Genomic DNA, 17500 nt, shown 5'->3' with positions numbered 1-17500 from the left:
TTTTTAAAGATCATTTAGAGGTCGCAACCTATCGATTTAGGTCAGAAAATACGATTTTGTGGATATTGATCGATGTCTGCTAAGAGACAGACGTGTTTTTAAGCGCTCCTTATTAAATTTGTTTTTGTCTAGTATTATCGCTGTGTAAATACACGTTTTTTTTTATTATACACTTTTCTACCTCGCGATTCTTATGGATTCCGCCGGTAAGCGTAAAGCCACAACAGCAATCAAAGAATCTCCGGCATCTAAAAATCTGCGTCTGGAGAATAACGGCAGTCTCTCTGAAGCCGTAGTGATGGCACTGCAATCAATGGGAGAGAGGATACAAGAGCGTTTTGTACTCAGCTGTTAGATGATATTGGTGCTTTTGAGCGTAAGTTTACAGCTAAGCTGCAGGAGAGCATTGGGGCTGATCGAATTGATAAAGTTGAGCGTAAGTGCAGTAAACTTGAAGAAGATTCATCCCGTATTATTGGTCTTCCTGGGGAGGTAAATTCGTTAAGAGAGGAGTTGGAGGCACTGAAGAAGGAGAAAGCAACTGCTATTCACCCAGTGTTGCCAAGTCTTCGGCACGAGAAAACGTCCCTCTTGGTCTGAAAAAACGTAATTTCCTACCCAAAAACGTCTTTTTCAATTGAATGTACAAAAAATTGTTCTTATTAAACGTTTATTGTATACAAAGGTACATATCGAACCCTAACTGCCAAAATAACGTAAGCGACATTTTTTTTTAATTGCTGCAAGTACTTACTAGAAAAGTTATTGAATGGACCTAGTATTTCAGTCTTTTTTGTGTTCAATACATTTTCAATGAAGTCTTAAAAAAGTCGCCTACTTTTTTCTGACACACAGCTTTTTTGATGCTTTTGCGGGCGTGCCTGCTGCAATAGATCGGCTCTTCCTGAATTGGCTTTTAATGTGCAATTGCAAACATTACAGCAAGCCTCGTAAACTCAAGTGTTTACACAACCAGCCTTTGAATACGGGATCCTTAGTCCAAGAATCCAGAAAAAATCTTTTAAAGCAGCTGCAGCAAAACACAAAGATTGTAAAGATTTATTAAGAAAATAATTCAAAATCAGTTCTACTTATTAGATTTAGTAACAAAGAAAAATTACTGGGAAGTTAAAAAACTTAATTTTTTACACAAAAAACGTCCAAACGTCAACAGGGTACAAAAAACGTCCAAATGACGTTAAAAACGTCAACCTGGCAACGCTGTGTTCACCGCACCACTGATGCTGCTGTGTTTGGTTTGCCGTTTGCAAAAGAAGATAACCTGAGGCAGATTTTTGACGGTGTGTGTAAGTCTATTGATTTTTCACCTCCGGCTGTTTGTGACATCTTTCGCACCAAGCATACAGCTGAGCGGCCTAATAGTGCGGTGATTGATAAATTTCACTCACTGTCTGACCGATCATGTACTTTATCTGCATTCTCCCAATATCGGAAAAAGCATCAATCCCCTGTTCCGGTTAAAGTAGCAGGCATTGACTGCAACTTTTCCATTTACGAAAGCTTATCTACTGAAAACAGAAAGACTCTGCAAGCTGCAATAAAGCTCAGAAAGCACAAAAAGCTTCATAGTGATTTCTCGCGTGGAGGGTAGGTTTACCTTCGTGTATCTGCTGGTAGTGAACCTGTTGCTGTACCTAACAGCAGTGAGCTGGATAAATTAATAAGCCATACCTAACATATACTTATTTACCTATGTATACATATGTACCTTTCTTCTTACATCTATAGTTAGCAGATTAATTTCGACTTGTTTTTGTTTTTTGTCTCTCCCACCAGTGTAAAGTTTGTTTATAACCACTTTATTTATTATTTAATTATTTTATTTTCTTTTTGTTTTTAATGTGCATATGTTGGTCAACAGCTGTAATAGTAATCTAAATCAAACAGTCCTGGTAAACGTGCTTTGCAAGCATGCCGGTGGCTTTAATGTCGTTCATTTTAACGCTCGCAGCTTGAATACTGATAAACTTGATTGTAACTATTAGAACCATTTTTGAACATTCTTCTGCTGACGTTCTTTGTGTATCGGAGACCTGGTTTAATGTAGATATTCCTGATTATTGCTATTCCATCTCTAACTATAATTTATTGCGTCATGACCGCTTAGGTAGAAAAGGTGGTGGAGTGGCCGTGTATTGCAGAAGTAGCCTCAATATTAAAATCGTTAGTTGCTCTACTACATCCGAGATTGAGTTTCTGACTGTCGTGATATCGGACAGGTGTACAAAAGTTTTGCTCTCATGCGTATATAACCCTAATAAGAATATCTCTCGGCGGACTTTTTTCGATGATCTTTCTACGCATCTTCTTGATTATGACCACTACATTGTTTGTGGAGACTTCAATATTAACCTCCTTAGACCTCCTTATCAAATAACTTTTTAGATTCAATTGCTTCTGTTGGTATGTCTGTAGTTAATACCTGTATGCCTACGCGGTTTTCATGTAATGTTCGTCCTAGTCTGCTTGATATTTTCTTTGTCCCACCTACTACAACAGCACTTCTTTTCGACCAAACGTCATTCGTATCTGATCATGATCTAATTTTTTGTTCGTTTGATTTTAGGTTAAATTCCAATTTAGATATACCAACCCAATTTTATTACCGTGACTATAATGCTATTAACCCAGACACATTGTTTTCTGACTTAAGTCGGTTCCACTGGAACTCTTGTTGGCTGTTGGTTACTTCCGAGGAAAAGCTAGATTTTTTAGTGCGTAACATTTTGTACTTTTTTAATACGCACGTGCCTATCCGCCAGTGTACTTATAAATCACTCTCGTGCCCTTGGTTTAATCGTGAAGTTAGACTGGCGATTAAAAAGCGCAATATATCCTACAACGGATGGAAAAGGAGGCCGACTGAGGACAATTGAAATGCTTATAAGCGAGCTCGGAACTTTGCGTCTGCTACTGTACGTTTAGCCTACTAAAACAACTTCAGCTCAAAGCTCAATGCTGCGCTACCTCCAAAACAGCTATGGACGAACTTAAAAAAGCTTGGCGTGTGGTCGGTGTCTGAAGTCCCCTGTCCACTTGATCCAAACGATCTCAATAATTCTTTTGCTTCATGTAGCTCTTTGTCTGGTAGTGCGCTTGATTCACAAATCATATATCCGGATGTAAGTTATCTTAAAACTTTTTAATTTAGCTCTGTTACCGAGGAGGAGGTAGCCAGTTGTGTCTACCGTGTTAAATCAAATGCCGTCGGGAATGATGAGCTCCCGACGAAGTTTGTCAAACTCATTTTACCTCATGTTGTTGTTTTTGTAGCGGCTACAACAACCCCGCCCAGGACGGTTGGTATCTCAGTCGTTGTCGTCAAGTTCCACTAACGGCAGCCCCAGGAAGCGTGCAGCTTCTGTGGGGTTGGTCCACAAGGACAAGGCCGTTAGGGTCATTTTACCTCATATACTCTGCTGCTTTACACATATAATCAATCATTGCTTGACAACCTCATCTCTTCCTTCCTCGTGGAAAGTAGCAATCGTCACGTCGGTAGCCAAGAAATCAGGCGCTTCTCTGATTTCTGACTTTAGGCCCATTAGTATACTAACAGGTCTTTCTAAGGTGTTCGAGATGCTAACAGCACATCAAATATCCAACCTTATCTCCTCAAATAAGCTACTGAGTCCCCTGCAGTCTGGTTTCAGAGCTGGCTACTCATGCTCTACGGCGGTTACGAAGGTTTTAGACGATATACGCGATCCATTTCATCAAGGTCACCTACTTTGTCTACTCGATTTTTCCAAGGCTTTTGATTCCGTTAACCACAATTTCTTATGCGAAAAACTAGTTAAATACTTTAGATTTAGTGATTCTGCAGCTAAACTTATAAAGAGCTATTTGAGTGAAAGGTTTCAGAAAGTAAAAGTCGGAAACAACTTTTCTACACTTGTGCAGATGTACTCAGGTGTACCACAGGGGTCCATCTGGGGTCCTCTGTTGTTTAGTAATTTTATAAATGATATATTCACCACCTGCTCCTATGCTCGATTGCATGCTTATGCCGATGATGTGCAACTGTATCTCTCTAATAGGTTTGAATTAATTGAGGATGTCTGTAATAAACTTAATGACGATCTAAACTCTATTCTTGCCTGGTCAACGAAAAACCTTATTTCTCTTAATGCCCAGAAGTCCTGCGTTCTCCCTATCTATAAAGATAAGATATCGGTATCTCAGATTCCCACCTTACTTATTGGTACAGATCAGCTTAAATTTGTCGAGAAAGTAAAAAACCTAGGGTTCATTATTAACTCAAAACTCGGGTGTGATGATCACATAAATGATGTTGTTAGCAAAATCTTTTATACACTACGTTGTCTAAGAGTAACATCTTCCTATGTACCGTTAGATACGAAAAGGAAGTTGGCCACAAGCTTAATTGTTCCTTATATTACGTACTTCGAAATTGTTTATAGTAAGTTAGATTCACACTCCCTTAATAAATTGAGCATTGCCTTCAACTCTGCTACAAGATATGTATATGGTTTAAAGAAGTTTGAGCACCTTTCATCTATGAGAAACTATTTACTTGGCTGTGATTTGCATAATTATTTAAAAGCGCCTAATTGTATTTTTATGTTTAAACTTATTATAACTGAGAAACCGGAATACCTTTATAATAAACTTCACTTTTCGTAAAGTACACGTTGCTTTAACCTTATATTACCAAAATTCAATTACTTATGCACTTCAAGACTGTTTTTTATAAACGCGGTAAGACTATGGAACTCCCTTCCATTGTCATTAAAGAACTCCTTACATAAGGGTAATTTCAAAAATCTCATATTTAAGTTTTTCTCTAACAATTGCGATAATAAATAGTGGTTATAAACGAACTCGTACTTAATCTTTGAATATGTAATTTTATTTTTATTTTATTTTTTATTTTTACTTCTGTTTTATTTTTCTATCCACTCGTATATGTATATCTAAAGTAAGATTAAATATCTGCTTTTGTTAACTTTTCTTGTTTGTATGTATTTTAATATGCAATTATATTCATACATATACAATAATAATAATAACAATAATAATAATAATAATAATAATGAGTTTTTGAATGACTATTTTTGTTTGGATTTCAAAGAGCGAATATGATCTAGGAAGAAGATATATAGGCCTTTAAAATGGTGTATAATAATCTATTGTCGGACTTGACTTGTTGGGATTTTTTATCGGGTAAAATTAAAAAAAAAAAAACATATTTCTCTTAATTTTTTAAATTTTGACCATCAATAATTTCCACAATTTCAAAATATATAGTACAAACTTCCAAAAAAAAAAAACGATTTTCGATGAAGAAATAAAAAAATTTTAAAAAGTCAAGTTATTGGGATAATTTATGTCGTATCATTAAATATTTGCAATACGCTTTTCAACCGTTATGTTAATTACGGAGTTCTTACGCTCTTTTCCGCGTTATATATTGAAAACAAGGTTGGTCTACTTTTTTCCAAAAGTTCAACCAATCAACTCCCACCAGAACGGGCCCTTTTGACCTATTGTTTGAAAAATGGCTTATAAATAGTAATAGTAGTGCAAAATAATAGTAATTTTTCTACACAGGGTTTAAGTCCCCCTTTTTGGTAAAAATTACTATTATTTTGCATTACATTCTGTTCTCCTTAGAAAAATTTGGCGCTTAATATTTTAATGGAAATTTTAACCATTTATAAGCCTTTTTCAGTAGGTCAAAAAGGCCCGTTCTGGTGGGAGTTGATGGGTTGAAGTTTTGGAAAAAAGTAGACCAACCTTGTTTTCAATATATAACGCGGAAAATAATATAAATATTTTTGGTTTGTCGTTCTGTTGAAGCTAAACTGCGAATTTTTTTACATGGCCTCAAAAACATATTTCATCATTTTTCATGGCTAGAAAAAAATTTTGCACATGTCAAAGAGGATAAATTGGACCCCTATGTCGCAAAACTACATGATTTAAAAGCAGATTTTGAAAAGATTTGCCGATTTGATATTATTTAAATGTAGGGCATATCGGGGTATTCTTGGACACGGGGTGTTGTTGGACAGCGGGATATTTTTTCCCATAGCAATGCTTGACAGTTTCAACCAACTGTCGTAAACTAGTGTCAGGTTAAACTCATTGTCCAATGAGCACTCCACGTGTGTACACGAACCGTTACCTCGCTGCCATAGCCTATAGAAATTTAATACTTCCAAAGTTTTTTTATCACTTCGTATTTTGTTAATATATTCGTGGAACCTTAAGCCTCCGACGCACAGAATAATTTTGTATGAAGTTTGCATTGTGTTACCTAGTTATACGTCACGATTGTAAAAATGAGTGTTCGGGGTATTATTGGACACTTAGTTCTTGACATTTGACAACATAGTTTATGAGTATAAGTGATTTTTCTTGCAAAAATTCAATCCAGTATTCGGTTTTCGGGAATTTCTAATCGTTTTTTGGAGCGATAAAAAGTGAAATCAATTGATTTCGGCAATATCTTGGAGGCGATTAAGCTTGTTAAAATCAGCATTAACTCAATGCGGTGAACTGCAAAGGCAGAAAATTTATCAGAGAAAGGCGACACATTAGCAGCAAAGCAAAAATGCCGTCGTAAACCGAAGACTCCGCAGAAGAAAATACCGTCTCCGACCGAAACTGAAGTGGAAGAGGACATTGACGTCTGCATAATTTGCAAGAAAAATATGCCGAAACAGAAAAACTACCGAAACACAGCCCATTGCATCGTTTGTGACGAGGTGTTCACTTGAGATGCGCCGGAGCAAACCCGAATACTTTCACGTGTATTCACTGCGATTCGGAATAATTGTCATCGCCATTTTTTACTTTAGTTTATTAACTATGATATCGACCCCTTTGCGCAAAACTATCGTATGCTACTTTTTTACGAAATTCACTTTTTGATGCAGCTTTGTTTTACAACCCATAACGCATCACATGTTCAAATATTACGGCTTGAATCCCAATAGCTACCTCAAAAATTGACTGTAAATTTTATCGTATCGAAATTATCATATGGGCTAAGAATTTAGAATGTAGAGACCTTTCTATTCGAAAAACTTCTTTTTAAGAAAAGCGAAGAAGAGTTGGAGTTTTTGGAATTGAAAGAAGATAAGGCACTGGAAAAGCAAAATAAAGCTTTGCCATTGCTTGAATTCGGGCAACAAGTATAAATTTAAAATATGCGCTGTTGAAAACAGCTGCGTGTCGTATATTTTAAATTATTGGTACAACGTATAACTGTGAGTCTTTGTACTCTACAATTAAATTCGTAAAGTCAAAATACCGTTCACAATTTACTAACGAACATTTAACAGAACTGTAACGAACGGCTTTAACTGACGTAAAACCAGGTTTTGAAAGGGATCTTTTGAATTTATTTCAATATCTATCTTACGAACATTAGAATAATAATAAAATTAATGTTTTTCATTTCTAATAATAAATTTATTTAAAAATACAATTTTTGTTTTTGTTTTTTTTTTTGTGGCTCTTTGTAGCATTTAGAATTTACATTTGGCTCTTTTCGGCCTCGGCCTTGCCCACCCCTGGCCTGCTCAGTCCAAAGTATCACTTGTTGGCAAGAATCATTCTCCGTGGGGTTTCAAGGCTGACATTATTATTGGCCTTAATCCTGGTTCCTAAATAAACAAAATCGTCCACTTTTTAGAAATTCTAATCGTCAACAATCAGCGTTTGAACTTTAGTGTTTCACATAATACGCTCGATAACACCTTGTACCTGACGCGGTAATTGGCGAGTATGGCAGGGGCGCCTTTCTTCTGAACTGGGCAGAGCACACTTAAATTCCAGTCGTCGGGCATGCTTTCATCTGACCATATTCTACATAAGAGTTGATACAAGCACCTTATCAACTCCTTCCCTCTATACTTGAATAGCTCAGCTGGCTGACCGGAATCTCCAGCAGTTTTGTTGTTTGTTAGTATCGTAATTACTATTCGTGTCTCGTCATAGGCAGGTGGTTGAAATATGACTACGTCATTATCGAAAACATGGATTACCCCATAAGTTCTTTACCTACATAATTTCCTAGTGGAAAGATCAAAACTAAATACATACATATGTAGGCGCATACTAGGGATGTTAATCCCACGATCCCGGCTTTTTTTAAGTGCCGAAAATCCCGGGGTTATTTGCCAAGAATCCCGATACCTTCGGGATTTCTAATTTGCAATGGTGGCAATAATCGAAACGCCTTATGTTGACCAGTTTTTGCTATATTTCTTTTGTCTATTTAATAGACGTTGTAAGCGCCAATTTACTCAAAACTAGTTTTTTCGCAGATTACCGTTAAAAATACTCTCGCGTATAATAAGGTGACGAAATTTCTCAATTTCTATCACTTTTCGGACATTAACCTACGCTCCAAAGTAAGTAGTGAGTGGAAAAACGTTTTAAGTCCAGGTGACCATGGCCAATTTAGAATTAACAAGCGTAATGCAAAAGTGCATAATGGCAAAAAAGTAAAGTACATTTCGAAAATTGGAATGATATGAAAAATAAGAGGCTACTAAATAGGGGGAAGAATATTCAGGGAGACATGGGAAAGGGGTATTAAAAAAAAATTAACATTAGTGAAGGAGCGGTGTTAATATCAATTTTGATTTTGTATTCCCCAAATTTTCAACTGCGCTTGTTCTCTTTACTGCTCAAGCTTCATATTGGAGACTATTCAAAAGCATTTCTCCAATTTTTATAAAATGACCTATGATGAACAATCAAAGAAACCTTATTGTTATATTTATTACATTCATTTATCGAAAAAGATTGTAACCGCCACCAGCAAAGAGGCTAGGCTTACTGGAAAAACGTGTTATCATCCATTGAGATTTGTATATAAAACGTTTTTCCATCATTAAAAGTTTGTAAATCTTTTTTTGACTTGAAAGATATACTTATATGGAAATACATTTTAATTCACGGTAAAGCTTCTTGGAGACTGCTGCACCGAAAAATGGAAAACTATATCAAATGACTTTATGTGCGTCATCAAAAACCTTTTTTTCCATTTCTGAAAACTTGGAATTATGTCGCTTACAACGTTATACGCGACGACCATTCAAATGTCTTGCTAATTATACATACACATAACACCGTGCGACAGGCAATTTTACACACAAAAAATCAATATAGTCGCGAGCACACCAATTACCTTTCGAATTACGTAATTCGCCACACGGTTGCCACTTACTTCTTACTTCTTACACTTGTTTAAAGGTAGAAAAGGCAAAAAAAAGGCAACATCAAATGTGTATATATGGAATCAGGGAAAGCAAAATCGTGGACATTCTTAATCGAATATACTCTATCTCTTTAGCAGAAAAAAGGCAATTTCCATAAAATCCGTTCCCTGGTAATAATGTTTTTAGACTGCTTTTTTCTCTAGGAGCTCAGAAACACTGTGGACCATAAGTTTGTTTTGGACTCCAGTTTTTCGAGAGCGTCAACTGGCTCTTATGTGCAACTTTCCTAGCCGAGTGCCAAAACCAGTTTGCTCGACTTTTGGTTACTAGACCAGTGCTAAATACGTGATAATCGGTTCAGGATCTTGTCCATATGGTCTTGCATTTCCATATTCGGTGCATTTGCATAAAATTTGCAAATGCAATTTCAACTGCAAATCCAAGACCGTTTCCACAATATCCCGAACAGCCCTACTGTAATTACTGAGTTGTCTCCCATGTTTAACCATTACTTTCTTTGTTGTTAACATATATGCGATGTTACTTCTAGTCTTTTGTTCAGGGTATTCTCTAAATACTTCGGCTCTCTCGATAGCTCAATTTCCGAAATTCCCGATGATGGTTATGCTTAACTGACTTTTCTTCTTTCATTTGGTGAAGGGGCGATGGTTTAGTGAGTTTATTAACATAACCTTTTCAGACCACTATTTCTCAGTCAGTTTCAAGTGTTCATCGCAGCCCACCATGTAAATGAGTATTAGGAATATCCTTTTTTGGCATGACCTTGGATTTCGCTTTATATGATGTGTTTGATACACAGCTGAAATGTCAAGGAACGCGCAAAGGTCTGTCTGCTTAACAGCAATGTCTTTTAAATTATATGAGTTCGACATTGTATTGCAGTATAGTAGATTTCCTTGATTGATATGTATGCATGTTGGCCTTCAGTAAAAATGATCTCATTTTATGAGATTAAAATTGTACCAAACCTGAACGATATGTACCTGTGTACCAAAAATGGTACATTTCGGCCAAAATGGCAACCGTGATTCGCCATACTAAATTTTGAGAGCATTTCCCGGAAATTTCGCCACTTATTCTTATTACTGTAAACGATTAATTCTTGTATATATATATTAGGCTGAACCTAGCGAATTTATGGCCTTAAAATGACCTATTTACTGAGAAGGAAATTCTCCCATTTGGAACATTTTTTATTTAAATTTTAAAAGGTTTGAATTTTTTTATGTAAATAACATGTAAATAAATGTTCATTAAAAATGTTATAACTTTTGAACCGTTAAATGAAGTTATAAAAAAGGGATAAACGTTTTTTCCAGGCATATTCTTGTAGGGCATTAAATTTTCTAAAAAACTACCCTGAAGTTGGCTGTCTTAAAGCTTAAACAGACGGCAGCGTTAATCCGGATTAACTCGGACTTAATCCGGATCAACTGCAGTTAATTCCCGAGTTGATCCGGATCAACGCTGCCGTCTGTTTATGCTTTTAGAGACGATTAAGAGTATTAAATATGTTAATGATATTGCAGAACGAGATATAGCGTTGATACAAAATTATAATCGAACTTTGACGAAAGACGAAGCAATTTCTTTTGGAAGTAATACAATTACAATTAAATAATTTAAAAAGAAAGAGTCAAAACTTGTTAATATGTGGCATTCTTATGATTATGCAGCGCAGTGTATTATTAACTTGTTTGACTTGTATTTAGAGAAACTTTGAATTGTTAATTTATTTGTTATTTATATGTTAAAATAAATATCAAATTTTTTGTCGAGAATTTGTCCTCGTGGAATGTTAAAAAATTCTGGTCACCTAACCATATGTGTATCAATAGTATCCATGGGCGTAGCCAGGGGGGTGTTCGAGGGGTGTGTACGCATTAAGATGAAATATAAATTACCCTTATAATATCATTGTACACAGGAGCCAATGAATTATTTAATATTTATACATTTTTGAATAACAATAATGAGATAATTTTTACATTCACTGTTTAAATAGTAAAAGAATTATTTACATTTCATTTTAAAATAACTTATCAGGCGTCGCGAAGGAAACCGGGTATTTGCTGGTTTTTAATTTAATTTTACAAATGTTTTAACATCTTGAAATAGGTGATTTTTAGAGATTGAATATATGTATGAGCGGTAATTTAATTTAGGCAACAGAATTATGAAAAGTCAAAAATAAGATATCATTTATACACTTGACCTCACAAGTATTTATTATATTGTCATCGAACATACATATATAGCATACTTTATTTCTGTATGTATCGTCATTTCTCAACAAAAGAAATGGTATCATTAAATACTTATTTGAATAGAAACAAGTAGCTAAACATAAATTATATATGGATATGTGTGTGTATATTATAGTCTTAGCAAAAATCCATTAGTCATTTACTAATAAAAAGATGTATATTGATTTTGGATGAAGATGTTTCTTGTTGTTTTTGTTTCAGGCAAGCCGCCACATTGGAAACAGCGCCATCCAAATTAATGAAAACCAAATTGAAGTTCTTACTCATACACAAATATTTCTTATGTTTTGTGTGGTACAGTATTTTGTGATAAGTGAATAACTAACTAGTGCGATCATTTGACTTCCATTGAGTATATAAAATGCAAGAAGTGTGTAGCACATTGGATCCCCAAAAGGGCGCACAAATCAAATCAGAATCGCCGCTAAATGCACTGCAGGTGTCAACAGGGCAAACGATAGTGCCGGTGGTGCCTGTAGCACCAGTGGTGTCAGTATCAGCGCCAGCGCAAATGCCTCATGTGCCACAGCCGCCACCTCCACCACCCACGGCTATGCTTGTCAGCAAAATGGGACCGACAAACTGTGATAAACGTGCGGCTGTCGCTGATACCGGATACTGGATGGCCGCCTCTGAGGGAGGTTTCATCAACTCTCAACCGTCCATGGCTGAATTTCTCAATCATCTGAGCCCAGAAAGTCCAAAGATGGGAACACCTGTGGGTGGTGGCGGATATCCGGTTGGTGTTGGAATTGGAGTGCAACAGACTACGGATGGTATGGATTCGGTGCCAGAATACCCCTGGATGAAAGAAAAGAAGACGTCGCGGAAAAGTCAAAATAATAACAATCAAGGTAAGTGTTTGGTAACACGCAAAGAATAGCATAAAGATTAATTACTGTAATAAAATTGCTTCGGTTGAGCAAAGCCCGTTGGTATTAAGGGTTTTTAATGTAGTTGTATGTATGCGTTTGTACGAGTGCATGCTCGCAAGAGCAAACCTAAACAACTGATGCTTCGCCCATCTTATGAGCCATCAATCAAGAAATCAGTAGATACAATTCATCCTATTATAAATTATAACAACAACGACAACAATTGTGTGAGATAGTTGTAGCCACTGAATTGTGTGCAAGCCGGCGCCCATTTCGAATGGCAGTTGCCAGAAAATTGCGCTATATTCGATTTGTTCACAAAATGCAACAACAATTCATTGCTGTTTGGTTCATATGATAAACAGACGATACCTTTGATGAACCGTCGAGCTACATGTCCAGTCACAATTCAAAGCATTTAAAAAATTCCCAACCGACTGACCGAACCCATTGCCTACATTAGCGACTGCCATTTGGCTGGATGAGATGGCACCGCTGCTTTCGGCAAAGATCTGTTATTTGCGATCATTTGTAACAATTTTAGTGGCTACACATGAAGGTTGTGGCTAAGGCTGTGAAAGGCCAATTGCGCTGCAGCGGCCACAAGTGTCGAAAGAACTTGGGGTCTTGCGATAATGTATGTATCTATGTGTGTTTGTAGTTAAGTTACGTACTGGGTATTTGTATATAGTGTGTAACAATGCACATACACGGCGAAGGTGTTTACAAACATTCCTACATATATGTAGATGTACATATGAATATAAATGTTCATATAAGTTGGGTTTTCTTGGGTTACCCAGCTCAGTATCACGATCATTTCTGACGCAAACGGTCTGGATCAATCTTATTGGGGTTGGCAGCACTAATTTTATACTACATACTAGCACGAGGAAGACGAAATTATAAAAATTTACTCACTAAATAGGGAAAAGTATATTTAAACGAAATAATATTCACTTAAACAAATATTTAACGTAAAGGCAATTTATTTGAAGCAAGTTAAAATAAGCAATGGCAGAATACCAAACCATACTGCCAAATTATCAGTGACACAAACCAAACAGATCGGATCATAAATTGGACCAGATCTCTATGAGGATCATATCGTTGTTGTTGCAATTGCATGGAAATTTTTTATCCGGATCCCGATCATTGCCCAAGAAAATAAAGCCAAAGATATGTATGTACATACTAGGGCTGGGAGTTTTACTCGGATATTTTGCCACTGCAGATATTCGTATATCTGAAAAAAATTTGAATATGCGGATATCTGATGCCCGAAATTCGAATATAAAAATCCCTTTTAATATTATAAATGCGAAAGTGAGTTTGTTTGTTTGTTACGCTTTAACGATCCAATGGATCATCATGAAACTTTGCACACTGGTGTCATTTAGCCCAACTTATCCCTCTGCTGCAGGAATTATGAAGGAGACGATTAAAAAAAAATTAGCTGTGAATTACACCTTATTTACATATCAATAAACCTATGTATATATATCGACTCTAAAAGCCGTTTTGTCCAGTAGTTTTTTAAATTTATCTGCCCTTTAAATATATTTTTTCAGAACAAAATTTGTGTTAAAATGTCACTTGAGAAAAGGCCTTAAGTCGTTTATTATTATATATTATTATTTCGTAAAGAAATGTATGGTAAATTTTATGAAAACAGCAGAAAACAGTTGGATAGCGGTAAACTAATTAAATGTTGACAGAGAAAAGCGTGTGTGAATTATGTGAAATCCGCGCACACAAATATATGTACATTTTCCGACTACGATTAGAAAAGTGAGGATATATTTAAATTTCATCTAACCAAAGGCAAACCAATTAAGTTCCGTTATTCCTAGTCAACATCTTAATGCATTTAATTAGTTTGATACGTTTTTATAACATTCGTTAAGTGGGAAAAATGCCAAAGTAGTGACACCACACTTAGCTTCGTATGCAGTAGAGGGTTGAGGGATACGATAGCTTTTATCTCGATTAGGCAAGGGGACGTGGTACCTCCCACACAAACCGAATTCTTTCTACTGCATATCTCTGGAAGTATTTGTGGAAGAGTACTGGTGAGAACATTAGTATATCGATTTCTGTGTAGAAGATCGACCTATTTCGGCAGCCAGTTTGAAAACGCCCTATCTCAGAAAATTTTTCAACAACGCCCTATTTCAGAATTTGATTGAAAAACACTTAAACGTTAAACTCAACTTGAATAAAGGCAATTAGGTAAAAGTATCAGACGAGAGAGGTTCAAAAAGTTTAAGCTTGAAAATATTTTGAAGAGGCTCGAAAATATATTTTGTTGAGTATGTTGAGTTCTCGTGCGCTGGGTTTGGGTCCCGCCACGTTAAAACCTCGCCCAATGAAAAAGTTCAGAAACCCTTAATGGGGAAGGTGCCTCTGCCTCGGGAATACAAAGGCTGACATCACCGCCATCCAAGAAATGCGATGGACGGGGTAAGGGAAGGTAAGCGAGGAGCCTTGCGACGTCTACTACAGTTGTCACGTAAAGGAGCGCAAATTCGGTGTTGGATTTGTGGTTGGAGACACTCCGTCGCCGAGTACTGGCGTTCACCCCGGTAGACGAACATCTAGCCACAATCTTCATTCTTCAACATCTACTCATCTGCGCCAATGACCCGACGGAGGAGAGAGAGAGAGAGAGATATTATCTATCACGCATGTAATGCATTACTACTTTTCCGACTGGGTGCTCCAAAGTACACGTACCTTTTGTTGACTAAAAAACTTGAAGAAAACTCACTGTTGGTATGCACAAATACACAAATTCTATTTTACACATTATACATGCATATATGTGTGTATGTATAATAATAATAAATTAGGTATGAAGGCTATCCATCCATCCGCTGTTCCTTTTAACCGCCTCCTTATTCGCTCTTACCTCCAATAATATTCCAACAGTCACTGTTTATTCGCCGCTCGGTTACTTAATGTATTGCAGTTGCCAACAATTTTCAATTCTTCAATGGGGAAAAAAATTTTCGCCACTCGTATGTTCGACTGTTGACTGACTTTGCAGCCAAACTATCACTAGGTTCAGTTGAATGTGTGTATATATAAGAGTGATGGTACAACCGAAAGGCAGGAACTGTTGCAGAAGGTAGGATTGCAACCTGTTATTTGGATTCATTTGTCAAAATACTGCACTCCTATTATGCTTTGGGACGAGCAAAAGGAAACGAAAAACAGGCTGTTGGTTCTGCTCTCGGTGCTGATGTTCATGCTTGAGTTGGCTTCAAGGTTGTATCAATATATTTTTATGCTAACAAAAAAAGTTGTATTTTTAACATAGATACATATGTATGTACAAATGTACATGCATACATATGTTCGTACTTTTGTATATACTGCGAGTATTTACGCACCCTGTTCTCTTCCTTTGGACTCGATGTCTACATCTTCCAATAGTTTCAAATGATTTAGCAAATAAAAAGTATTTTAAGAATTTTGTATTTTCTTTTTCCTCCGGTCCCATATCGAAATTTCGTTGTCGGTTACAAAAAAATAATGGCAGAAAAATTTCAACCCTCTATGTATCTTAATTTTTCAGGTAGTTTGTTCCGTAACTTTTTTTTTTATAAACAATTAAATGTAACAAAAAAAGAAAAATCTTAACTTAGTTTTGTAGGTAATTAATGATTTTGATTTTGATTTACTTTTAAAAAGAATTAAAAAACTAAAAAAAAAATATATGTATAAGGCCTTGTTCGTTTTACACTTATATTCAATCTACGCTTAAAGTGTAAAAAACCAGCATCGACAATTTCCATTTAAAAACAAGAAATTTTGATTTTATCGACACCCTGCAGAACAAATTATCAATTGATAAAGAATAACCCATTTGTAGTTAGCTTTTCTGCGGTTTTTCGATAAAATATGTATCTTCTAGTTAAGTACAAAAATCTAACTTCAAACTAGTTGAAAAGTAATGCAGGAGTCATGCAGACGTAATCGGGAGTTTGTTTTGTTTAAACAAGTTTCTATTTAAATATCGTTTTAAAAATTTTCTGTGAATACACTTTTTTTCTGCACTTCAAAAATTCTATTTGAGCACTTGTGTCTTTTCATTGCTACAGGATAGTACGCCACCTTTACCTTTGTTGAAGAGATTCTAGAGAGAGAGAGTTACCTGAGGAAAGCTGGTTTAATGCCAGCAGGTGGGCAAAACTCATGTTGCCTTCAATCTCAGAAGGTATATCTAGTTTTTTCCTCTCACTGAGAAGACGGGACTGCTGACTGGTCACTTCACGTGGCACAAACACCTGACTGTGATAGGCGTAAATGACAAGTCCATTTGTCCATCCTGCCTTGAAGAGGATGAGACGGTGGAACACTTTTTGTGCTTCTTGCTTGCTTGGTCGTTTGTTATCGATTTTTCTAGACTCGTTCTTTTCTCTATTGTCAGTTTCTGAATTGAAAGATTAGCATAAAAAGCTTAGCCGTTTTTTTGTTTTAAGTTTTGTGTTTTAAAAATGTGACTGACAAATATTTTTCGCCTCACTTTAAAACTCGGTGCGATAAAAATAAAAATGATGCCATCAACACAAATAAACTATTTGACAAATACATCACATGCAAATTCACGAGTGAGCCGAACATGTTTAGGAGTTTATTTATTGCTCTTAAAAAATATAACTCCTCAGATCGAGATAGTTCTTTCATGGGCTTACGAGATCTGTTTTTTAAACATGCAAGTGTGTAATGAAATTATTTTATTAAATAGAACACAGGAAAATATTTTATTTTTATGTTTGCCACTCCCAATTTTGTGTTGGAACTCAACCACGATGCAAAATTACATCGTTATATTTAATCTTCACATTTTTTGATGAACTTTGGGAATATGTTAGAAATGAGCATCAGGGGGTCCACCAAAACCAGTAAAGTTTTGAAAGGGGAGAAAAATAAGTTGGGGAACCTTTGTATACTATGTAATATACCTCTGAAATTTTATAAAATAAACTAAAAATGTATACATCGTTTTAAGCTGTAATTACCTAAAAAGTAAACGTCTTGGCTGTTCACCAAACCGGTCTAGAGTTTTATCAATAATCTCAGATTGGTTCTGTCATACATACTTTCGATG

The 17500-nt window shown here is 36.0% G+C and overlaps 1 protein-coding gene across 1 annotated transcript in view; it reads left to right on the top strand.

Annotated features, from left to right (window-relative positions):
• Positions 1-11721: 11721 nt before the first annotated feature.
• Positions 11722-17500, top strand: part of LOC118738090 (homeotic protein proboscipedia) — a gene marked incomplete in the record, with an annotated part of 381120 nt that continues 375341 nt past the window's right edge. The window contains 1 exon segment of the mRNA XM_036469011.1: positions 11722-12363. Within this exon segment, the coding sequence (XP_036324904.1) occupies positions 11871-12363 (493 nt within the window).

Source organism: Rhagoletis pomonella, unplaced genomic scaffold (genome assembly GCF_013731165.1).
Source record: "Rhagoletis pomonella isolate Grant_MI unplaced genomic scaffold, Rhpom_1.0 Rhpom_scaffold_00004, whole genome shotgun sequence".
Taxonomy (NCBI): Eukaryota; Metazoa; Arthropoda; class Insecta; order Diptera; family Tephritidae; genus Rhagoletis; species Rhagoletis pomonella.
This window is presented reverse-complemented; position numbering and strand designations above follow the sequence as displayed.